A 27147-nucleotide genomic window follows, 5' to 3' on the forward strand; every position below is an offset into this window, starting at 1 on the left:
AGAGAATTGTGTAATTTGACATTTGGAAAATAAATTAACTTTATTGAAACACTCCAATTTTGAAAAAGTTGTTGCTGCTAGGATGAGGTGTTTTGTTTGGCTGTTTCGTAATTAGTTTATTTCACAAAACTGCTATAGACTTTTTTGCACAACACAAGTCACATGATCAACAACAAGATGTTACCACTGCTGAAAAACATGAAGAAGACAACAACAGGAGGATTATGTTTGTAATGACACATGAACAAATTTATTAATATATGATTTCAATTATGTTTCTTATTTAATTGAAAAACAGAATTGTGGAATTGTTTTGTTTTCCAACATTGATGTAATATTGACAAAGTTCATATATTTCTATATTGACATATAAAAATATATATTTCTAATGGAAAAGTGGCTGCGGACAAACTGTTCCACCTTTAATTTGACGTATACTTTGGGTATTTTAACTTAAGTAAACAATACTGTGGGATAAACATATACAAAAGTGCAAAAGGTTTCTTAAGGTTTTACAAAGGAGGCATTTTTTATATTAGAAAAATCAGGCATTTTAACAAGAGTGTGAACTCTTTCAGGATGCAGTATGTATTTCCATTACGAGTATTCAGTTGAACTCTTAACCTCCTTAATCCTATTGAGGTGATCCAGGTAAGCTGTAGGTAAGGATCTTAATGCCTTGCTCAATAATGCTTTGACCAGGCAAATGTAGGTTACTTAGTTCTCTCCATGCAAATTAGTCTGTTTGTAAAGGCCCTGCAGGATGGTCAAGTAAAGTTTCTTCAATCTGGATTTTCAAGATTATCCAATGTTTAAACTCAATTACACAACCAAAGTATAACAAATTAAATATTGTTCCAGCTTCTCAAATATCTTGTTTTGTTGAAATTTATGTCCCTTTTCAGTTTGAGCTTCAGGAGTAACATGAGTGAAATGCCATAGGTGAATTGTAATGGGATTTTGGCCATTTCTGTTCAAAAGTTTACAGTGAAACCTGCAGCTTATTGCCTTTATGGGGCATCCTTTACCCACAGTTTCCCCTTTGGCTGAGCTGGATTTAAAAGGAACACCTTTCCAAACCATACACTTTACCATTCTATATTTAAAAGACACAATATTCCATTACATGTTCATATAATATAAACTACTGTACAATATTAAGCCTCTAGTCTTTAGTAATAACTAAATATGTTAAGATCATCTAATTTGTAAGTCATTTTTGTGCCAAAGGGAGACCTAGCAATAGTCTGGTACATATATCCAACCCTAAAAACTCAAATTTAGAAACTTAAATGTAAAGATGTATTATTGTATGTTAAAAATTTTTTATCTATGGCACCATGTATATCTATATGATATTTCAATATACTTTGTCAGGTATAAACATGCGGATGTGTATAGCAAGCTAAATGTTGTTAACATTATATTAAAACATTCCTGGCCGATCCTAAGCCTCACCGTAACAACATATTCTCATATGCAGAAATACAGCACCTTACAAAACACCCTCACATTATGTTTTTCTTCATTAAAACTACAAACTTCATTTTATTTGAGCATTAGGGGGAAGTAGAAGGAGAATGACGTTTGGTTTTGCTTTTATATTTCATAAAAATAAAACCAGGCATATGTTTTTATTCATCCCACTGCAGTCTGTAAGACTTTGCGTTGTGTCTCCATCAGCTGGGTAATATCTGCAGATTAAAGTCTTTGTTAATTCTTTAGCACATGTGAATAGGCTTTGATCTAAACCAGAGCCACATTGTCTTGCACTGGATTTCCTTCAGCAATTCCTCTTGCCTCTGTAAATAAGTAAATAAATAAATAATAAAAAAAGGAGTAGTACAAGCCTAATAGTAGTCCTGTTAAAACATTTTCCTACCTGAGCTGTGAGTCACTGCAGCTCCTCCATTGATGCTATGGGCCTCTTGGCTGCATTCTGATAAATCTGCTTCCCCAATCAGTTAAATTAGATGGACCACCATTTTGGATCATTTGTGGTTGTCGCCAAATCATTAAATTTTTAAAACGGAATCTGCTTGGACTGTCATCTTACCTTATTTTTAGGTAGAAGAACTTTAGTTTTAGGGTTAGAGCACTGGGTGCTGTCCATGTAATGCAGACACAACTCCCCATAGGGGATGTGTGAGCACAATGACCTGACTGAGACACAGATTTACATTCACCAAAAATCCAAACTGGTACTGGTACGCAAACATATGAATATGAACAAGTTGACTCTCAAAGACTTTAAAAAGCTCAAAGAACCAAACTGCAAACAAAATCTATTACAATTGAAATAAAAATTTCATTCTTTTTCTATATTTCTTTCTTTGAGTAAAGAAATAAGTGGACGACTTTTCACGGGGCAAAGCTGTGTTAACAGCTTTGTCTAAGATTTAAAAAGACCCAACTGAATTATGTCCTTCATGTCAGAAAATAGAAACTATGTTCACATGTGTCTTAAATGGAAGTGACTCTCATCATTGCTTATTGTGTTGGAAGATGTTTTTAACAAATGTGGAGTTTATTTGTCTCAAGTGGTTTTTATATTTGGTGCATACTATAAAAAAAAATAGGCTAATAAGAGGAGATTGTTAAATTTTCAAATTAGATAAGCAAGAGTTTCCATTTATATTTGTAGAAGAAATGAGATAAATAATACTGCAGGGGGAAAAGTTGACACCATGTTTACTTTGATGGTTAAAAACAAGTTTCTGTTATTTTTTTCAGTGATGAATAATTTGAGTTTTTGCACTCTGTGATGTTTTGACAATGTCATGTATTCTGTGGTTTATGGACAGTTACTTTTTCACTCTGTGTTTATGTGATTGTTTCTTAGGGTAAATTCTGATGTCATAATGTATATTCATTGAAAAATAAATGTGTTGTTAAAATCAAAATCTTTCCTTTGTTCTTTCCTTCTTCCTTTCTTTCTGGTTATTCATTACCAATAATGATTTCTTGTGTTCTCATTTGGAAAATATGCAATTGATTAATCTGCATCATATCCATCATGTAACAGGCTGTCCAATATGTGATTAGGCCAATATTCAGAACCCGATATGTCAATCTAACCCCATAAGAAATGTCAGTACAAGTAGCAAAGTAAATTTTGCATGAAGTACAATAAATGTTTAATTGTGAAGGAAAGCGATCCACGCCTGACACGATGCCAACTGTACTGACCTGTGTGTATCCGCAGATGGACTTTGAGATGATGGGAGGTACGGAAGGACTTCCCGCAGTAGGGGCAGTCTTTAGAGGACGATCCGATGCTCCGCTCCCTGACCTGGGATGGAGGCGGCTGCAGGCTCACCGCTGCCTTCGCCAAGTCTTCCCCAGCATCTGGAGGAAACACGGAGACAGCACAGGGAGGGGAGGGTGAATGGACGATGTGCAGAGTGCCACTACAAACCAGCCCTCCTCACATCACATCACTTTTTTTGTGTGTCTTTGTCTGCTGTTCGTACGTCATTGTCCCTCCTTTACCGTGCTGAACGAGCAAACAGCACAAACGCATCAAACAGGCTCACGAGCCGAGCTTTTTTCCCTCCCTGACAGAACGCTGACATTTCATAAACTTTTCTGGGTCTTTAGAAACACCGAGGCTCTGAGACGCCACCTTGCTTTAACCCAACCATCCACACACCCCCAACACTGACACCACACCCCTCTCTCCCACTGCTTTTCTTCCTTTACTGCCCCCACAACCCTCACCATCATCATCAGTCCTATTAAGCATATGCTAAGTGGCAAAGAGAATTAAAACTGCTAAATAAGGCAGACAAAAAGAAAGCAGAATAAAAGATAGGGAGAGAGAGAGAGAGCGATTTGGCTTTGTCAGCATCGCAGGATCTCCTTGCATCTCTTCCTGCGACCTGATTTTGACAGGAAGCTGTCAGAGATATGATAGGGTGATAACAGTTTTGACCCAGCCCTCCGCCACTTCCTTCGCATGCCAAAAAACGATGATGCACAGTTTAGTGCAACAGCAGTCTGTTATCAACACAATCAGCCCCCGAATAGGAATCTAAAAGATGAGTGACGACAACCTGGGAATGTGTTGACAGCAGCATAATCTGAGGTGAGGGTGTCACCGTCAGATTGTACACACTGGCCTTGTACCCACGATAAGGAGTCTGTCATGTGCTGAATTTAAAGGGATGAGAACAAATAAAAGCAACTTAAAAAGAAAATAGGAAAACATACTCATTTGTTGTTGACATATTTCTTTGTCCTAAAGCTGTAAAATTAGAAATATGTTATCTGTTTAAGTTCTGTTTAATATGTTGTGATGGAAGTCAGAGTACATGAATAAAACCTGATACTGAATATCATTGTCAAAAACACAGATTTTAAAGGAACAATAAAATGTTGAACAAATTTTTTGGAGGGGGGTTTTGGGAGGTTGGATTCTTTGAGAGTTCTTTGTCTATCCATCCATTATGTCTACGCCACTGATCTAAAAACGAAAGATTTGGATGGCACTACCTCACATACACAGATTTTCTATTTGCATTAAACAAAGCAAGAAGCCACAAAAATAATCTGTTTTCTTCTAAGATATTTAGAATATTTTAATTTTTGAAAACCTTTCATTTATCTTTGCATTTATCTACTTTGGCAGGACATGTAGTATCCAAATTGGAGAAGTTTTCATACATTTTCAAAGCCTATTGTAAGCAAATGTGACATAATGGGTCCAATAAATATCAAGCTGTGAGAAGTCAATAGAATTTCTTCTGATTTGATCAAGAGCTTTAATTTACCATATGCCATAGAAATTAGCAGGTCTGAATAGGAAAGAAAAATGCAAATAGGCCTTTATGCAAATTTTCAGAACATACAACTGAATGAAGTCATACATTGGATTGAAACGTTTGAATGACTATCCTAAGAGTTTATTAAAAAATACTCACTTAAAATGAGATGTATTGGTTTTAGCACACAGTAAAGCGGATTGTTAGCAAGATGAAGAGAAAGAGAAAGAAAACCAAACATTTCAGAAGAATCAAATCTTAAAACAGTCTGTTCAACATATTCATAATAAAGCTGATTTTGTGGTCGCTTGTTTTTTGCTTGAGAATTTATTGACCAAACCAAAAAGTTTGATGATAATCTTTTAAACTATGCTGATGCTTTCAATACTGTGTTTATGGGACACACCAAGCACACTGTGCAGTAATAAACTGTATTTATTTCCACATTTGTTAAAGGATTTGGGGTATATGTAAGGAAACGACATCACAACTCAAAAAATGAAAAAAGAAGGGAAGACGGGGAGAAAGAAAAAAAAAAGAATCAAAATCGAACACAATGAGAGGCTTTTTTGAACAGACGCCCACACTTTTCTTTTCTGTCGCTCCCCACCCCCTTTTCACCCTCGTCTATCGCAGAGTCAAATAAGGTTTACAGAATAGAAAGACCCAAGTCAGCAAGTCTTCTTCCACGTTGACAGTAAACACACAACTCCATCCACCCAGGCTGCTGTCAGCCTGAACGCCACTTATCACCACTGAAAGTGAAAGACGGCCTAAATATAAATGTGTGACAATGCACAGATACTAAATACCAGCTGCTTCTGTTTGGCTTGTGTGGCGTATTTGTGTACAATGAACAGACTGTAAAAGCACATGTAAAAACACAGATTAAGATTTAAATCTTATTTTCAGGGGAGATTGGAGTCTGTCCGTTATTTTCAGCTTTATGGAAATGGCAAATATGATTTTCTTGTGGTATTTCTTTTTTAATCTAGTGATCATAAATGTGTTGACTTTGTAAACAGAAGAAACAAAAACATGTGTGGCTGAAAGATATCAAATTAAAAATTCTGTTAGAATAACTGGACTCCACTCAGACAGTTAATCATATCCACTGAATGATTGATTGATTGACTGATTGATATGTGGCACTGTGCTTAACAGACCAGCATTGTGTCATTTCTCAATTATAAATCTAAATGAACAGAGATAACATACAGAGTTCCTCAAGTCAACTTTTTCAGACCTCATGTATTGTTTGGTTCCCTGGCTCAGATCATGCACTACAAATCTTACCATATCAGTCCTGCAGAGACACAACTTTATGCTTCTAAATCTCTCGGTACTAAGACTTAGCAGTGTTTAGTTTGAATGTTCCTTTGCTCTGAAACCAACTACCTAACAGCATTAGCTTTAAAAGTATTATTACTTGTGGTCAATTAGAACTAAAAACATTTTTTAATTCCTTATAAAGGTTCATTCCTTCTTTAAGGCAGCATTTTTTAAAAATGGTCTTTTTAGTATCCTTTGTGAATTTTAATGCTATTCTGTTAATATGTTTATTTTATAATGTAGTTCTCTTTAATTCTATCCCTTTATTTTGCTAAGTGTAGGATTAACATAAACCATACTGGAAAATCTGAAAATATTTAACATATTACCATATTGCCCACATCCTCATGTATTAACAGCCATTTTCACTTAAACATGTTTAGAGCAGCGGCTGTACGTAAACAAATAATTAAATAAGAACAAATACAATTCCCCCAGTGCTCCGTCCAGGACTCCACCATACTGTAGCCATAGACGCCTCTCAGAAACATATTTTGAGTGGTCTACTGTACAGATCCCTTTCTGGCAACAGTTCCCAGCATCGTGTAACAGACACTGGCCCACCTGCCCATCCCAGATGGGGTTTAAAATTAAAAAATCCAAAACACAGATTAGAAGCAGGGGCACACACTGGACCCCACACACACACACACACACGCCTGCACGCACACCATGCACACACACGCACACACCAGCGCACTTCTCTCTCTCTCTGTTTCTGTCACAAACACACAGACAAGCGTGTCCTTGTGTGTCAGGGTTAATAGTGCTCCTGTAAGAGGAAGACACACTACTGAGAGGATGAGAGTGTGCTCTCCTGGCATATAACAGCCCTTCAATAATAAATGAGCTTCACACATAACCACACACCCTCACGCACGCACACGCACACACACACACACACTAATGCTACAAGAGAAAAAAAAAGAAAGAGGAACACAAGTTTGGTTGCACTTCCTTTTGGTGAGTGTGTGAGCGCGCACGCAAGACGTGAGCGTCCATCATTCCTGGGCAGTAAGCCGGCCGTCCGGCATGCACGTCTTTAATCAGTTGACTGATCCGTAGCTTTAACGTGGCCGTTCCAATTACTGTAAAAGTCATCCTGCTCCATATAACCACAAATATTGACACTTTATTGCACAACACTTTTATGACATTTTGAAGGTCACACTGTATATTAGGCATCATCGTTCACAGCAGGGTGTGTGATGCAGGGAGAGAGAGCGTCAAATCTGTTGACACCCAGCTGTAACTACTCTCTGATTATTGATTTTCACTTGCTTTCTCCCCCCCTTTATTTATGCAAAGGTTTGCTGCAGCAGACACAACATTACAGTGACTGTCACCAGCAAGAGGAGCCCACCACTACCACTCTTTAACTTTACACTCACTTCAGAAAACCTCACACTCTTTACTTTTCTTCCACTTTATATTAAAAAGAAATAATGAAGCCATTAAAATACAAAGAGACAGGTTAACAGCTTTAATTCCAGCAAGACAAATGAACAATTAGACTTTGGGTGTCCAAAGTGTGGCCCTGGTGCCATTTGAGGCCCCTGACTGCAACCCAAAACTCAAACAAATTTATCCTCCTGGCACAGCTAGTTGACACAGATTTATTTATTGTTTTTTTATTGGGGAAGAAAGATGGACAATAAGTTGAAATATTATTAAAATACAAAATGTTTATATGTTAAATAACCAGGTTTTTGCATTTTCTTGCAAAGACAGTTAAAAAAATAGATTAACCCAAATCCCAATGTTATTGCGCAGAAATGACTACATTTTTGCTAACACCTGCTAAATATTTCTTTTAACAGGCCAAACCAGCAAAATCCTTAAATTTGGCAACACAATGTCTCTTTCTAACCCTGAAATCCTTCTGGCCCCCTGAAAACGACCATGAATTTAACTTTATGTATTTATATTTTTAAATTCAGCATCTATAAGTTCTCACTCATCCAATTCTCTTTAAAATCTCCAAATGTCAAAACTTCCTGCTGAGTAACTGTTATATGTGTCAGTCGGGGCTTTTTTAAGCCTTTGCTTCAACAGAAGACCATGTATCGATGAAAAATATAATATATAAAATATAAAAAATGTCTTTAAATTTAATATTCAAGCCATTTTTCTTACAAAAAAAAAGCTTAAACCCATTGAATGAGTTTTTATTTATTATCTATAAAGCACTCTCTTCCCTCTACCACAGGAAGAAGAGAAAGAAGCAAAAAAGAAAAAAAAAAAAAACATGACAAATGCCAAACTGTGACTGTGCTAGTACAAGAGTAGCACAGAGGGGGGAACAAAAAAGAAAAAAAATATACATGTATAATTTAGCTGTATCTGATCTGAGACCAGCTCCTCTCCCCTCTGTCTTTACCAGTGTCACGGCGTCGTAATGGAACATGCCAGAACAAAGGCTCTGAGATCAGATTGGAGCAGAGTTGAGCAGGCCATCTGGGAGGCAGGCTGAGTATCAGTCACTCTCTGCCTGCTGTCTGCTGCACTCACACTCGTGAACACACACTTCCCCTCTGACTAAACGGGCTGGAGCTAGTGTGCAAAACAGGAGCGTGCGCGCGGAACACCTCGCTCCCTGCTGACCTCGTGTCGCCGGAATCTCAGAGGCTTCGCCTGGCTGCTGACTGACTGACGCACGCTTAAATCGACGCGGATCTTCACGCGCGTCTGTGTTCCTGCTGTAGGGCCGGGCTGCCTCCTCCTTTTTTTTCTGGCGGCCACACCCTGTTCCCATTAACATGAAAAAAAAAAAAAAAAAAAAAAAAACAGAACATCAACAAAAATCTCAAATGCAACCGACAACACTGAGTGCATGCATGGTGCCAGGGATGCAGGTCGGTTGGTGGCGGCCAATGGGGTTGCCAGTTCTTTAATGGTGCTCTTTCAATCACACTTTGCACTCTAAACACTCTGTGGTTTTGATTAGCGTGATATCACTTTCAGGAAATAAAACATGGGGGTAAAAAGCACATCAGTCATAAAAACACAAGATGTTTTTGCTTTTTGCTCGGCCATTATTCTAATGTGTCACATGACTCCGGTCGGAGCCCATCGTCTTTCTCTGCAGCCAAATATGTGATTGGGGAGGGTGGGACGCGGGGGTAGAGGGGTAAGAGTGTGTTGTGGGTGTGTGTGGGCGTGCACAGTGGAAGGGTGGCGGAAACAGTTTGAAAAGGGGGAAAAGATATTAAGAGAGATTGGGTGAGCGGGAGGGTGCTAGGGGAGAGAGAAAGAGTAAAACGTGATGACATCATTTGAAAGGCATTAGGCTTTTAAAAATGTGCCCGGGGGGACTTGATTTCCTTACACCAGAGCAACAAAACACCATCCGGCCTGATGCTTGCTTGTGCTCCCTCTCTCTCTTTCTCTCTCCCCTAATGCTCACTCCGCCACACACACAAACACACACACCTCCCAGCACCCCTTCCCTTCATTCTGTTTCTTTTCTTTTTTTTTTTTTTTTTTTTTTTTTGATTTGGACCGGTGCCATCTTTGTGAGCGTCTGGTTCATGCAAGTTAATCAATTTGAGGTTTAGTTACACTGCTGATGCTAGCATTCCAGCCACTGCGAGAACACAATCTGAACTTGCAGAATTTATTAACCAAACACCAATTATCATTAAACACCGCTGCATTATCCCCCTTCCTTTTACCACCTGACAAGGACTACTAAATGAAATTTTAGATTAAAGTTACTCGCCTCTTGATTTATGGGTACCGAGGAGGCCCTAATGTGAGGGTCTCCGTAATGTGCAGATGCAACTTTATTTATTTATTTAATTATTTCATTTATTTCTTTATTCTCTATAGGAATTCTCCAGGGGATTAGATAAGTCTCAGAGGTATTACTACAGCAAGCAGGTCTAAATGAAGAACAGCAGCACGAGAAGAGAAAAATAAATAAATAAATAAATAGAAATGGTGGGAAAAGGGGGGCAACAACCACAAAAGAGCATTTACGCTCTAAATTATATGCCGCCTCACCTCATACTTGTTGTTTCCTTACTGACCCTTCCTGGCAGCAGAAGTAAGACCAAGTAAAACATGAGAGCCAAAAAAAAGAAAAAAATGGAAAAAAAGAGAAAAAAATAAGGCGAACGCCAGTTTTTGTTTACCCCCGCAATGTTTGTGAGATTAAAACAGCAGCAGAATGTGTTTCATATAAGGCGGCGGGGTAAACAGGGGCACCAGATGTTCTTTGATGTTAATAATGGCATTTATTATTAATATTAATTAGACCGCATTCAGCAATACATTTGGGCCATTTCCAAGTCAATTAAGCAAAATGGCATTCGGGAGATGTTGAAACGACATTTTAAGGCAGGTGTTCGGCGGTCCCCTAATAAAACATTTCTCCAGCTCCTGAAAAAAAAAAAAAAAAAAAGCAACCCATTTCCAAGACAGATTTTTTTAAATTATTTTATTTTTTCTTTGTTTACTCTTCAGCAGTATTTCTCTCTTCTCTCATGAATGCAACACTTGCAGCTGTATCTCCAAAACAACATATTGAAGGTCGCAGCTAGACACAGAATGCTTTATCTAATTAAAGTATATAATATCTGCTGATTGTGATGATGGAACACACAAGCAGGGGTTAGTGCGTACAGAAAGCTACAGCGGAGAGGATGAGAGGAGAAGAATTCCTTCAGGATTAAGGGCTTCAAGCGGAATCCTTAAGGCAAAACCAAACAAGTTCACCTTAACAGAGAGATTTTTTAACAGAGTTCCTTAATGGTTCAATCTGTGCAGCTAAGCTAACTAAGATGCAGAGATTTATCACTGCTTGTAGATACCAGTTCTACCAAATCTAATTAGACAACACAAGCCAGAGGCCTCACACCAGGGGATGTCTTTTCTTCACAATCAAAAATAATCCTTGGCAATACGGCTAAAAAAACACACACCAAAGCTCCATTCAGTTTCATCTAGACCTCTGAAAAGGTTCCTGCCACACCTCTCAGATTGTGTGTGCCTACACCGATGTGTGTGCGTGCACGTGTGTGTGTGTGCTGCTTTTGGCAACAGGCCCCTTTTTTTTTTCTTTTTTTTTTTTTAGCTGGTGGAGGCAGCAGCCTTACAATGGTACATTAACAATCTGTGCGTTCATTTATCAGTGTGTGCGATTTGGACTCTCCGTTCATGGCGCACTGCACTTTTCATGGCTGAAAATTAATGAACAAGCCTCCCCTCGCAACAAACATGCACCTGTGCTGCAGAGATGCTAATCACAAACATTTATATTTATTAGTGAACACCCGCGCTAAAGGCTGCGGTTGTAAATGGGGAGGGAGAGAAAGAGAGGATGGATGCTGAAGAAAGAAACAGAGGGATTATCAGTTCTCCTTTTTTCTGTTTTAAATGGATCGTAAAGGGCAGAGAGGTTGCCCGCAACAGCTTTAGAGCCGCACTTGCTTTGTTAAAAAAGTAAAATAAAATAAAAAAAAGAGGAATAATCCTAGCCTGGAACCTGGCGGAAATTATGAAGTGAGCCTTTTTTTTTCGTCTTCTTTTTCCTTTTAAATATGCATTCTTTTCTCCACTCCTCTCTTGCCACTTCTCTCTTCACCCACCACCACCCCCCGGCCGACAGAAGGTGGCTCTCTCCTTCAGTTAAAGGGCTATGCCTCTGCCCAGCTAGGAGAAGAGGAATGGTGCCATAAGTTTCTCCCTGGCACTGGCCCACCTTTGTTTTCCACCCCTACTCAAGTCTGTTTCAGGCTTCAAAGAGCATTGGAAAAAGAAACACACACACACACACGCATACACACGCAGAGTCACACATCCATGCTCATAGAAATGTCTGAGGGAGCACTGATGTCTCACTAACTTTATCATTCTAGCAGGGTGATCATAGCCCCGTTGAGAGGCTGTGGATGATGCTTGAGGTTCTGTGAGCGTTGGAGTGCTTGTGAGGTACTGACTTGTTTGTATGTGGTGCATTGTCCACCACTGCTTGCATGTATGCATGAGACCAAAGCAGGCAGATGGGGACAGAGGTAGGTGTCTTTTAGGACATGAAGACAAAAGCAATTACTAATGTGTATATGTGTGTGTGTTTGCACACACACACGCACACAGTTGGTGTTGTGCGCATTTGTGTGTGTAATGCTATAATAATCAGGGTGTATATTCATCATGTCCCCTCTCAGTCTGTGTTGGCAGGAAGTGGTGTGGTTACCATTAGTGAAGGATGACTAGCTTGCTGCCTCGCTTACCAGGGTACGGCTGGATTGCTGTTTGCAGGGTCGTGCCAGGAAAGGAGAGGGGAGGAGAGCTTTAGGGATGAGAAAAGTTAAAAGCATAAACAGAAAGAGCAAATGGAAGGGAAGAGCCCTTTTGAGAGGACGTATGGAGTTACAAGGATGTGTAAGGAGGAAAAATAGAATAAAATATGGAAGAGTAGTGAGGACCTCCAAATATGTAATGGAGAAGTTTAAGGGATAGGAATCCCCCCAAAAAAGGGAGCAGTGTGCACAACTAAAAATGACAAGCAGCCTGTTGCACTGTCTCTTTAACGCTGAATAAAACAGAACTCCTCCCTTAGCAGCCATTGATTTCCTATTCATTCCTGAGCGTGCTAACTCAACAGCAAGCACAATAGGCCAATCATCAAACTCCGCTACAGTCCCACCATTTCTATCCCACCCTTAATCCATCTGGCACTGGTCAGAGTCTATACTGTACAGGGCATCAATGCTCTGCACACCACAGCCATTAGTGGTGTTACTCTCGGTCAATGAAAATGAATCAATTAGGCCTCATTAAGGATGCATATTAAGGTGGAGTAATTATCTGGTGAGGGATGTAGCTACAGCAATCGATAGCTTGGGAGCATAAATGCACTCTTAAAGACATATATTACTACAGGAGATGAAGACTTTTTACAAGGTCTTTTCGGAGAGGGAATTCCACGGTGGGTAAATCCGTGTCATAGACACACACACTGTGTGATTGTTTGTGTGTGTGAGTCAGACGGGCTGCAGCCCAGTCCGGCTGTAAATCCACAGACCCGGGACGTGTCCTGTTTCCTCTGCTATGAGCTTGCCCAGTGTCTCAGAAAATGAAGTGAGACGATTTATGTTGGGGCTGGAAGCATCCTTCCACCAGTGTGTATGACTCAATTGCCACACACACACACGCACACACGCAGGGAGGAACACCACTGCTAAGTGTACCAGTGGTGCAAAAACAAGTCTTTTGTTTATTTCAATGCTTAAATGCATTAGGCTCCTGATTAGGTGATACTGGAGCAATTGTGTCAATCTTTCTAGAAATCTTTCATACCTCTGTAATCTTTTCACATATTGTCACTTTTCAACCAAATACTTTGGGGAGATTTTATGTGATACAATACAAAGTATTGTATTATTACCGTAAACAAAAAGCTACAATATCTGAATAGTGTAGCATGTATTTATGTGGCCTTTAGGGGTGTGTCTCTACCAGGTGTGCACGTCTGGAGAAGAAATGTTTGACCATTCTTCTGTCAAATTTGATTAAGAAGATTTGTGAACAAAACATTCCAGTCTTGCCACAAATATTTTGTTTAATTTAGGTCTGGATTTGACTAGGCTATTCCAACGCATGGATTTGATTTGGTCTTAGCCATTCTATTTGTAGATCTAGCTGTAAGCTTAGGGTTGTTGTTCTGCTGGAAGGGAAAGTGCCACTTCATGCCCAACATGTATAGAAAAGGACCAAAGCAACAAAAAACTTCATTCTGAAAGGATACCATGTGAGTAAATTAGCAGTTTGCAACATTTGAATAAATGATTCCTAAAGTTATGTGGACTTCCCGCTAAAGTGGAACTGAAAGCTCAACTGACACCAAACGTGGTATAGATGTTTCCACCCCAAAAACAAACAAGTGAAGAAGTATTTGGTGGATTTTACTTTAGTGACAATTTGCTAGATTCACCTATTTATTTTTTTTATGCAGGTTTTACTATTGTCTGCTGTAATGTCAGTCCAAAACTCTGCCTATGTCTTACCAAGTGATTGTGATTGTTGTCAGGCTCTCTTGGGAACTCAAATACACTTTTACACATTTTACACAATTTTGTTTTAGATGGTACAAATTATCTCACACCGTCTTGTTACATGACACTGTATACAATTGACATTTTTATTTGGTCACACTTGTAAGTGGGAAGGTGCTGAAGTAGAGGTGTTACACTCAGAATTACCATGCTAGAGAGTTCAATCACCGTCCCCCTACCTACTCTACCTAGCAAGCGTGGAAGGTTCCTGTATTGTCACATAGATTGCACAAAGCAACAGGGTGTCAACGTGTTATTTCATTTTCTAATATGAATTTGAAATTTTAGTACACAGCCATAATTTCGTATCGTTGATTGTTTTATGAGATGATGTCAGCCTCAGTTTTTAGCAAAGGAAGCTGCGTTTTTAAATGCTACTCTCTCATTCACTGACTCTCCACATCCAAAACACACACATTTGCATGCGCAAAGTAACACACACACACGCACACACATCCACACACAATCCCATGCATAACGCCTATTAAAGAGCACGCTTTGTCCCAGTCGCATAATTTTAATTTGTTATGAAGGTCATTGACAGCAAGTAATAATCACCATTGGGGATCTAACAATTTGCCATTTTGGAACATTGAGGCACTGATGACTCAACTATTAATAGACTCAAGCCCCCCCACCCCACTTTCACCCTACTGCCTATATCCCCTGTCTTTGTAAAGGGATAAAATGCACAATATATTTTACAAGGAAACAATACACAAACACCAGAACATTTAGAGAACATTTAACTTCATCCCACATAGTGTCTGCTGTCTCTTAAATTTGTGTAAATGCTCACAGGATACTAAACGACCCGTCCAGTCCCTAAAACACAACCTTCCAGAACCTTGGGCTGCCAATCACTAACACCCTGATGCACCCCCCACTTCCCTCAATGTCATACACACACACACATATCACCACCTTTTGGAGACAAGGGTCCAGAAAGACACAATGACACGTTTTATTTTAGCCCAACTCATTTACTCTGTGCTCCAATATCACCCAAGCCCCCTCCGACAAATGCATCTAGCATTTGTCGCCAAACAAACAAGTCCAAGCTTAAGCTATTTTTATCAAGTGTACGAGCGTTAGTTCTTGTTAGGAGTTTGTCAGTGTTTGGGGCGAATGAAATTGGAGCAGGAATCCTTTATCTTACAGAGGCTCAACAACTCAAGACTAATTGCAAATTAATCTGGATCGGGATATCTGCACTGAGAGGGGCTCAATGAGAACTCGTGGCGAGTTAGACGAACTAGTTGTTATGTATTTATGGCGGAGCGTTGTGCATGCAGAAGCAGAGGAAGGCCGGAGATGGAGGCAGCCAAAACCCAAAAGACAGAGTAGCACATAATTGCCTGCTTTTCTACATCCAAGCAGCCATATCAAGGCTGGAGGATTGTGGATATTAATAATTTATCATCAGCTAGATAGCACAGAGCATGATGAAGTTTTTATTGGTGGAAGTTTGGTGTGGCTGTTTTAGGTTTCTCCTTGTGGGTGGAACACAATGACTGCACTTGTGGAGAAGGTCGAGTGTCTTTTTGTCATGCACTAAATACTAAAAAGGTGAAATAAATAACTTTCTTCATCAAGTCCTGATGATTTCAGTATGCCAACAAGCCAGGGTCAGATCTTCTATAGGAATTGACATGTTAGAAATACAAGTAGGAGCCCATAGTATGGCACTTATGCATGTTTTGAGACAGGCTGCTATCTTCCAGTCTTATATCTTTCTAATGTGGCTATGGGAAGCACGGCAACTATCAGAAGTGATTTCCAACACTTGATCGTGAAATGATCTCTGGAATAGACTGAAAATCTGACTTGAGACCATGCTGGATGGTAGTTAAGTTCCTGCTGAGGAAATGGGCTTTGATTTGCTGTCTAGTAGCCAGGGTATGTCGCTCTCAATTACTCACTCTGTCTCTACAGCTAGTGTACTCTGTTCTCCCCCAAGTCCTATGGTGGGGAACCTCTGGGCACCTTGACTGTCGTTTAACTGCTTGTGGCATGAAGCAGCTGAGGAAATTGGTCATTAAATCCAACGAGCTAGGACCAAACCCCCAGTGCCCCAGATCTGTTACCAATCAGATAGCCCTCTTTTACAGCGGTGACGGAAAAGAATCTAACACAGCCTGAAGCACACATTAGGTCGCCGCAGCTCAACGCCGTTATTAGCAGTTACTGTAACAATGGCTGAGACATTTATTCAACTTTAAACATATCTCAGCAGCTGGAGCAGTCCAGTCCCCAGAGAGTGTGGATAATTTCTTCCTCACTTGCTTCAAGAACAGCTCCTAAATATACCGTAATGCACCTGTAAAGAATGTAGGCTATACAGAGCTGAAATAAACTGCCATTAAATTAGACTTATACACTGGTAATATTTACTGGACCACACTTAAAATTGATAAAGTTACCATCTAGATTCCAGAACAGGGCATGAAATGCAGGAAGACATGGTCAGTAAAGATGTCACCCTGGCTAATTATTGTAATTACTCACTTTATCTGTTAAAGCTTGTCAGCAAAGACAATTTAAACATTGATAAGAATTGTGTAAAGTTTCCAATTTGGATTTGTCTACAGACTGATATATTTCTGTGTAGTAAAGTTTTAGTCTTTTTACTTCAAAAATAAAAAGTAGTTTGATGTTAAGGAACACTAACAGCAGTTTTGTTTTGTTTAATTGAACTCTAGTTCATTTGCCTAGAAAGTCTAGTTTGTGTGGGGAGGTGTGAATGCATACTCAAATCCTCAAAAAATCAAATTGTGGTCTGCCAACAAATGAAGTGATGACTGGTGAGGTTTGAATGCTATTTAAATTCCAGAGACCCGACACCGCTCCAAAAGCAGGAGGAGGACTATAGCACAGGGAATTCTGGTGGTTCTTCAGTGGGGGAACAAGGTTTTTTAAATGGTTTGGTAGTTTTAACACAGTGCAGTTTGAAAGCGATGCACACTGGATGAAAATGTTACAAATGTAGCAATTCTGGTCCCCACATGTACCAAGTCTACCAGACTATCAGGTGTGAAAACATCCAGCTGATCTGTCAAAGGTGTAGCACTGCTCTTTGCTCATGACTGTTGGAGATGAAGACCGGCTCTCCAACAGCTCTGAAGGCTCATCTGAGTATTACTTAGAAGTAAAGCGTGAATGTAAAGCAATTGGAACTGCACTGAATAAGCTGATGAAATGTGTAATGTAAATGTCCGAAAGAGTTGAGATAATGCATGACTGAAACCTGATTGAATTGTATCAAAGTGTCTGGTGTCATCATATTTTTAGTGGTCTGCTTAATTAATTAATTAATTAATTTTTCTAATTCTCCTACACAAAATGGACAGTGAAGTCCATACAGGTGGGCACATGCCTCCCTAAGAGAACTATCAGCCATGTGGCTGATTTAAAGTATATGACCAAAGTGAGTTATTAAAAATGATGGAAAAAGCAGTATGTTTTTACTAATATGGGAAATGAGTTGGAGAGAAATCTTTTGTCCAACTCAGCATTTTATTTTTGATTTTTATATTAGTTAAATAAATGGCAGTTACCTAATTTAAATGTTTCAAAGGTGCAGGTGTTTTGTAACCAAGGTCAGGGAGAATATGAGAGGGAGGGGTAATTGTATTCCTAATGGTCTGAACCTTATTAGAGAAAAATGATAAAACTTGTCTATCAACAGAGGGCTTAATGTAAAGTGGGGAGGGCTTACCGTGTGGAAAATGATACCAGAGGAGCCCCTGTTTAATGTTTAACAGCAAAAGATGAGAAAAATGTATTTAGATTATAGTTTTTATTTACTTTAGCATTCAGAACTCTAAGAAAGAAATGCGTATTAGTAAAAACAAAAACTAGCTCACTCAAGGTGTGTTCTAAAGAGAGATTCTTTTTTTTTTTTATTATCGCTGATATTCTGTTTTTCGTCAACAGTTTTTATAAAATAAATTGCATCCTTGTGTGCAACGTTAGACTCTGACAGGTAATTTTGTAAAAAATAAAGATGTCTGTATTCAGTTTGTAAAAGTTGTTTGTTGGTGTCATACCAATGACAAAAATGTTTCATGTTGCTTTCTTTAGGAGATGATCTAGAAAAGATGAGCCATTTAGCAACTTCACTTACTCTCTTACTAAGATATTTAATGTCTTCTCCACTTATGAGGGTAACTTGTTCACAGAATCGCCAAAAGAAGCTAAAGTTTCTCTAGTTAGTTGCTGTAAGGTTTAGACCAGTGGTGCCCAAAGTGGGTCTATCCTGCATGTTTTAGTTCTTTCCCTGGTTTAATGCACCTGGATCCAATAATGGCTCATTAGAAGACCTAAGAAGAACATTGACTTGCTGAAAAGGTTGTTACTACCACCAGGGAGAGAATTAAAACGTGCAGGATGCCGATTAGGTTTAAGTGGTAAGATGCTTTGGAAAGTAGATGGTATCAATCATGTGTCTGCAGAGGCAGCGACTAGTTTATGATACACCTCAGCATTCTCATAGTTTTCAACAACACTTGACAGGCAAAAACAACAAATCAACCAAAAAAGTGATGCTTTGAATTTGAAGTGGTAAAATCTCTGTATGTCTTTTTGCATGGAGTTTGCATGTTCTCCCACTGCATGGTGGGTTCTCTCCGGGTTCTCTGGCTTCCTCCCTCAGTCAAAAAACATGACTGTTATGTTAACTGGTCTCTTTTCAACAGAAAAGTAGTTATTGATTTGCAATGAAACTGTTGGTTAATAAAGATCAATAGAGAACCTCGGTCGTTCTTATTTATCACGTCATATCCTATCAGCTGAAAACTAAAGAGCTATTTTATTGTTTTTCATCTGAAATTCATCATCTCTTGTTCAAAATTTTAAATACTAATATTGAACAATCATTATGATTTCTAAAACTTTTATTTTTTGAAACCAAAACAAAGAGATTTTATTATATATATATATATATATTTTTGTATCAACACCACTTTAGGATTAGACTAGTTTTAAATGAGATTAGTTAACCATTTGCTCTATTGTGCATCAAAAAATGTGGGTTCCTACTTTTCCCTGAAAGATTATATTTTTCATGAGCTGTACATTTTGCTTAACACCACAGTCTAATAAAATAATTTCTTCATAATGAACACAGAAACAAATCAAATACTTTCTTAAGGCTAAACCATAAAATAAATAAATAAATAAATAAATAAATAAATAAATAAATAAAATAAAATACATTTCCTTCCAAAAAAAGAAACCCAATTACATCAACCCTGATAACTCCCAGTTTGACAAAAGGTCTTTACTTGGATCTCTGTGACTTTCCAAGACTGACTGATCTCATCTACAAAGGAAAAGGGCAGACATTTTGCAAGAAGGTAAATACTTTAAATGCTAGCATGGGGAGTGTCTTCGATTTGTCCTTTAGGAAGATGCTGCGAAGTGATACACCGTGCACTTCCGTCCTCCTCTTTCATTCATTTGCCTCACAAACTGTTTGCTCTTTTCACTGCTTCTTCTGTCACTACAAAATGCATGGCCAGCAATATGGGGGAAAGGAAAAGGAAAAAAAAAAAAAAAACTACACACACTTGTTGCCTGGAGTTTATCTCTATATTATTCTCACTGCTCCTTTCGTTCATTTCAGAGAATAAGATAAATGAACAACGTACATTTTGTACACCTGTCCTCCCCTCCCCACCTTCATCTTTCCCTAACGATAAGGGATTTCATTAACGTGGGAATGCTTGGGCTGAAAGAAACATAATTGCTTCGGTGTTGTTGTCCTCTCTGCTGCCGACGCCCTAATTTCCTCCTCGCCTTACTCTTGACTGTTAAGTGATCATTATATCAACACAGGGGATGGGCCAAGGGTAAAATATTGACAAACCGCGGTCATGTTCGTGTGTAATGTTAACGGGGAATGTACGCACTTGCTGGTGAGGAGAACCATCTAAAGAAGAAAGAAAACACTAAGGATGTACAGTGAGTCGTATCTTCAACAACAATAAAAAAACCTCAGCATTTATCAATGTTTTAAAACTGGGCCCAGACTTCCCTCACCTCCACCTTGTCACTGACGGATAACTGTATGTAAAAGATACATAATTTCCTGACTTGCCATTTACACAGCATTGCACCTGAAAGCCAAGTGACATAATAGACAGTTTAAAATGTCAGCTAAGTAAGAGTAAGAGTAAGTAAGAGAGACAGGTCCGCAGCGGAATCTTAATTAGAACAGCTCCATCTAATGGCAGCGGCTTTCCAAACTGGCTTGTGATGACAGTGGTGTCGAGTAGACTTATGCAAACACATGCACACACACACACACACACACACACACCTCCACACACTGTCCTGCTGACATACCGTTACCTCAACACACACACGCACTCTAACATATTTATATGGATGCAAACAGAGAAAAAGACACATTTTACTTCTGTGTATCCATTTAAATTTTAAATGAAGTGAGAAGAAATGGTTCTGAGAGGCATTGAAATTCACAGAACCTGACAACGCTCTCATTCCGCATGCAGCAATAGTTGACATCAGTGCAAAATTTGCGAAAGATCCCTTTTCACACAAAGTAAATTTTATTCCTCCAGATGACCAGTCAATGACCAAATCTATCTAGTTATGGCAGAGCATCACAAGAACGTTCAGTGGTAGTCTGGAAACGCATGTATAGGATTTACCTATCTATCCCTTAGCAGACCTGGCTGTTGAGCCCGAGCCAACGCCACATGATTGTGTTAATTAATCTGCCATTGTGAGCGCGGGGAACAGCTGCACGGGCTCTCATGGCGACGTTGTCAAAGCAAAACAATGAAATCTTAAGCTTCCCCAACTGAATCTTCCATTACAAAAGAGCGTCGACAACGGAGCTAAATTCATAAATCCACGGATCAATTTTTACCAGCACTAATATGTGACCTTTAAAAAAAAAAAAAAAAAAAAAAAAAAGCATAGAAGGTGATGGGGAAGGACATGGAGTAGTTGTGTTGTTTAAGCTTAAAATACCATCAGATGTATAAAGTATAGAGGCAAAAAAACAAACACTGTAGACAAGTAAGATAGACAGAGGTAGAAAATGAGCAACAGACTCAATAAAGCAAGAAAAGAGGCAGGGATCAGTGCATCAGAGGAAAACAGATGAGTGCTGGGAATCACCAGCTGGGCACTGGTATTTTAAAACAAAACGTCTAACACTATTAGCAGGGATCCATCGATCAGCGTTACGTGGTGTTAATTTAGACTAGAGGAGAGGGGGATGGAGGAGGGAAAGAATCACACTTCACAGGAGCCTCACAGGTTATTCCGTCAGAGAACAGAATGTAAAGCATTTGAAATCCAGACTGGTAATGTTTCCTGACAAGTTATCAACAGAGAAAATTGAACTTAAATCTTTTTTACTGAAGCTTTTTTTTTTTTTTTTTTTATATGTGACTCGTTTTCATGAAATCAGTAGAGAGAACAGAGAAAAAAAGAAAAAGAAAATCTCCCGTTCATTTCGAAACTACATTGACCAAGGGAATACATAAATAAAATTAGGTATACTGCGCTGCCACCACAAATTATGTCTGCAATAACAGACTTCGCAAATAAATGGTTTAGCACCTCTAATCGAGTTCACAAAATGTTGCACTAGACAACCATTTCACTGCATTCATTACAGCTTTGCCGAATTACACTTTTATTGCCCGCAGAAATCGCAGCATTTGTCCCTAATGTGGCAGCCCGCTCAGCTTTGTTTTAGAAACTACAAGATGCCTGGAAGAGATGGAAGATGCAGAGGGTGGCATGGCCTTGGTGCATGCTTGGCACTTCTAGAGAGATGGTGATACACCCCGAAAAAAAAAAAAAAAAAAAATCATCAAGATGCCTGGCTCTCAACCCACTCTGCGGCCGAGCCCTTCTGTCTAGCAGAAAGCCCTCCAGCAGCCCACTGAGCGCGCAAGATATTAGGAGAGGAGTGATCCACGCCGCTGAACTGTGCCGATCTACCTGATGGATCCTGTGATTTGTGGGCGGCTGTGGAAGGGATGAAGGTGGACGTAAGTGGATTTTTTTCGATCTGGATAAAGGAAAACACTTAGCAGAGCAGTGAATGGAAGCGGTTTAAATGGCCCATAAAGGAGGCAAGACATTTCCTTCTCCATGTGACACTGTCTCTCAATCTGCACCCTGTTTAAGCCTGCCAAACACTAAGTCAAATAGTGACACTGAATGTAACTATGAATTGCAAATCTGTTGTTTAGTTGCCATATTTCTGATAGAGTGCCCAAATGTTCCCTTTTTTTCTTTCTTTCTTTTTTCTTCCCCAGAGTTTTCATTTCGGTCCTTTCACACACGGCGGATACAAACCATTCCGAAAGACTTCTGATGCCGTGAAACGCGCTAACGCGTACACACGTGAACGTACAACACTGAAAGCTTGCAGATGGGGACGGGTGACATGGTGCTAACTCGCGTCTTCCAAAGTGATGCTCGCTGCAGCATCTCACCTGTCCAACGCGCTTGATTTCAGAAAGCCATCAGATGTTGCATTTACCGCAACGCTGAGCAACAGGGAGAGCATCCGATCAGAAGACGTGCGCATCCTGAGGTTTGGTGCACTTCCACTTGACAACTCAACAGGACACTTAGTTGAGCCGGAGTGGGAATTGTTGACGCCAGAAAAAAGGTTGATATCTTGTCATTACGCTCTCCCTCATGGTTTTGTTATATTTACAGCTAATATGTTACAGAATGTGTATCGAATTGGATGAGAAGGACTTCTTTTTTCTTCCCCTCCTGTGCAACTGTGTTGTCGGCTCCCTGATTGTTGGAGTATAAAAATAATCGTCATGGAAATAGATCTCATTGACAACGTGCCATGTTCACACTGTGAGCAGCTTGTGCCTTGTGAACATAATCCAGAAACGTCCTCCAAAAACTTTCCTCCACAAACTTTCAATCCCTCATCCTCTTTTGCCCTTCTTTCCAAAAGATGAGAGGAGCCACTGCCAGGGAAGACAAAAGACAAAATCCTGAGTGTCAAGCACTGGCGAAACAGGTAGGATCAGGAGCAATGGAAGAAGAAGGATGGGTGGGAGTTAGGAGGACAGACGCAGCACAAGGATAAAAAACACTGTGATATTGAGGAGGATTGACCAAAACAGATTTCCCTTCCAGGTCCTGAAAAGCTACTGTTCATCTCTGTGTCTAATAGGAAAGCCTGGCTCTGAGAGTACTGCACCGGCACAATCACACCTCACCTGTGAGCACTGCCAGGAGAGGTGGCATTTGGTCGATCCATCCTCCCATGAGGGGGGCTTGTGGCTTAGCCCCGACTTAGCTCCGTGTCTTAAGACAGAGGATGGGCTGAATTGGGAGGACCATGGGGAAAAACTGTGAGTCTGTGAAAACCCAGGATAAACTGTGTTCTCAAGAGGGGGAGACACGGAGCGCTGGCAGCCGAATGGAGCCCAAGTGGTTAAACATGGCTACAATGGAGCCTGTGGTGCTCCTTAGCATTTGGTTTGTGCATTTCTTTGAAATGTTAACTTAGTTTAAAGTCTGTGGGAAGTGGAATAAAGTCTGTGCTCTAGCGAAACGTGTTCTCCGATTAAAGGATACAGTAGATCTAAGCCTCCATGTGTATAAGAGACCTTGACTGGCTATAACAACATTATCATGGGCAGCAACATTTAATCACAGTGGTATATACACACATGCACATAACACATATGTGTGCACAGGCTAATGCTGGAGGAGCTACAAAGATCCATATCTCGGGTGGTACTGGCTGAGAGAACATTCACACTGTAAATCCATGCTTTTATAGAAGAGTTGCAAGCCCAAATTTACCCTTTTGTTCTACCTGCAGAGTGATATAGCAATGACTTAGCACTGCATCACACTGACCACACTGAGGGGACCGCGTGTCACCAATGTTGTTAATGTTAGCGGCTAGATGAAAAAGAGTGTGATAAGTCATTAGTATCATACAAATTTATATTAATGCATTATTCTAATACATAACTATTTATTTTTTAATAGGGATATTTACCAGAAACATAGATCAAGACAATCTGATGCCTGCATCACAGTGTTTACATCCATAGCTAATTCACAACAATAACAGAATGTGCTGTTTTTGTGACGCAACCGCACTGTGAACCTCAACACATAAATAACATACAATCATACTATTGGTAGTGTAAGTAATATGTGGTGAAATTTGATGCATTTTTATCAAGAGGCTGTATAATTAGTGCTCAATCACAAGAGTTTATGGTATTTTAAACCACCAGTGCATCACAAGAAGACCCCTAAAACATAAACTATGGCATAGTAAAAGATATAAAATAAACAAAAAAAGAAGTGTACTAAATAAAACTAGTCTTTCTGTAAGTGATATAAGTGTAATCAAATGGAATTATTGTTTTAAAAAAATTATAGTTTATTTATTTTATATATAACATTTAGTTAAACTTACAAATATTTTTACCCATCATTGTCCATTTTAGTAATGTTTATTTAGATTGTTTTGAAATCTACTCTCTCATTAATTAATTAAGATTTAACTGATGTGAAAGAAATTGATATTTTTTATTGTTAAATATATATTTTTTGTGTTTGCCTTGTTTGTTAGTGCATATGTGTTAATAATATCTACCGATAAACATTTATCTTACCAAGTTATTTTTAAATTTCCTGTCAACTTTTAACATTGCGGTCAACTTTTGAACTGACCTAGCGATCCTACCACTGGACTTAGCAAGGTTTCCTGGGGATATATTGAGATAAAACTCGTGTATATATGGGCTCACTTCAAGCGATTAGGTTGAAATGACAGTACAAAGGTTCATTAGAGGAGCTGTAGATAAAATGAGGGAGGTGTTTCGTCAAACACATGTTCCACACCCGGTCCATACGGGTTCCATACCTGGGGCTGTCGCGTTAAAAACGTGTTACTCTAATAAGACAACAGTTGCTTTTATTTACAACAACCACAAAACGACATGAAAAATACTTTAACACATTTTCTGTTCAGGCTTGGGTGAAACAAACACCTTTCTTATTTACTAAACAAAACATCTAACAAACAGCCCCTTTCACACGCTAAAGATACATCCAAACATATGCTCTTGACTGAAAAAAAAACAAAAAAAAAAAAAAAAAAACACGCACACACAATAGGTGTAAACCGTCTAAATTGCAATTGCACTGCATCTTGGAAAACAAACACTTTCCTTTGTTACCAAGACAACTGAGATAATGTGATTCCTGCGGCATTGTCAGGACTGCTACTTGCTACATTATGTGTGACAAGCTTAAGAGTAGATCTAGGGGCATGAATGTGCAGATTCAGGCTCCAGCCCATTGTGGATTGCAGATAGTCCGGCAAGCCATATTTGCATTTGCAACCTTGCCAAGGAGTTAAGCTGAATGGGCTAACGCTGCCTCCACGCTCAGAAAGCCCTAGACTGAAGTCAGCGCTGACATATATCGCTCTCTAATGCGTGCTGTTCTTTGCTAGCCCGTCTTACTGTTATTTACTTGCCACACTAATTCCTGGCTCAGTAAACCAATGCAGTGCCATTCTTTTAAAGGATTTAAATGTGTGTGTTTAATATATCTATCTAGACAAATTGCACATTCATATTTAAGCCTAAAGCCTATATGCTCCGTTTTCTTCTTTCCGTCTTTGCTTTCCAGGGCGACAAAATGAATTCAGCTCTGAACCTAATTAATCCACAAAGGTTTCATGTCTTAATCCCCAAAGTCAAGGGGGTTATTGTCCTCACAAATGAGGTCAGTGTTCGTCCCAGTGGAAATAAGCGAAAGAAGGAGAAAAACACAGGGACTTTCTTCCTCAGTCGTTCGTCTGCTGAATATTGTTCTGATCTGGTGACAAGAGGCCCTGCAAATGGAGCCAGGGCTCGCCTGCTGTCCACACAGGGACGGCTACACGCACAGAGATATCACCATGTGAAAGGGAATGGTTTGCATGTCACAACAGATAGAAACATGAGCTGGCCGGTGAAATTGATGGTGGCGCACAACAGCGGCGGGAGAGAGAAAATGAAACGCCTGCCAATCTCCAGTACACAGACCTTTTGAACCAGGTGGATAAGAAGGCTGGTTCTGGTGGCAACTGTCACTAAGGCGAGTCACTGTCAAATTTGGAGGCGAAGAAGCATCATCCAAGTGTGACAGGACGATAGCATGATACAGCCTTCCCGTCTGTTGGAATGACAAGGGGGGGATGTGACACACATGGCCACACACATGTGCCTGAAGCACAGTCAGCACCAGCGGCCCACACAGGGTCTCTGTGGGGTACAAACCCTGGGAATAGCAAGTGAGCCGGCCAAATGCTCCACAAACACTGGGCACGTCGAGGGGCTCCATCTCCAAAGACCAAATGGGGGGTTTGGGAGGAAGGGTGGACGGTTGACCACAACGGCCGACATCTTTTCTAATTCAGACCATCCTGACAAGGGCCTCCGAGAACTCATCCAACAGAGGCATGGCTCAAGACGCAGGATGGGGTGGCTGGCCACAGATAGCTCAGTTTAACAAAGGGTCAGCCAATAACAGACATGTTCAAAGGAGGGTGAGCCATGAAGAAGAAAATCCAAGATGACACAATCAACAGCTTGTTAAAATCTGTTGCAGTCAAAGAGTCCGGCCACTGGACAGTCTGCGGCAGACATGGGGGGGGAGGTGCCCGCCTCCTAAAGAAACCCCAAACGAGCGGAACGAAAATCGCTCTGCCTTATCTTAACGGCCGACGTGACAGCGTGTCATCATCCGCAGCTGTTATATAGATAATTACTTTTACTCACTCTCTGTGGAATATAATGCATCCTGTCTACAACGGATTAACCGTCGAGTGCTAGGCAAAGGCTCATTTCTGGCAAATTGCTTGTTTTCTATGACTAATGATGTGGCGACACACACTGTCATGCACACATCAAAAGCATCAGCGCAAGAACCTGCACTGTTTTTTGATCACTGAT

At 39.8% G+C, this 27147-nt stretch overlaps 1 protein-coding gene across 5 annotated transcripts in view; it reads right to left on the reverse strand.

The window, feature by feature from the left end:
* The window catches only part of znf536 (zinc finger protein 536), a 236756-nt gene that overhangs the window by 60552 nt on the left and 149057 nt on the right, over nt 1-27147 (reverse strand). For all 5 annotated transcript variants that reach the window (XM_044142938.1, XM_044142947.1, XM_044142959.1 and 2 more), the window contains one exon: nt 3190-3348. In XM_044142938.1, coding sequence (XP_043998873.1) covers nt 3190-3348 — 159 coding nt within the window. The remainder of the gene's footprint in view (nt 1-3189; nt 3349-27147) is intronic.

Source organism: Gambusia affinis, linkage group LG02, assembly GCF_019740435.1.
Source record: "Gambusia affinis linkage group LG02, SWU_Gaff_1.0, whole genome shotgun sequence".
Classification (NCBI taxonomy): Eukaryota; Metazoa; Chordata; class Actinopteri; order Cyprinodontiformes; family Poeciliidae; genus Gambusia; species Gambusia affinis.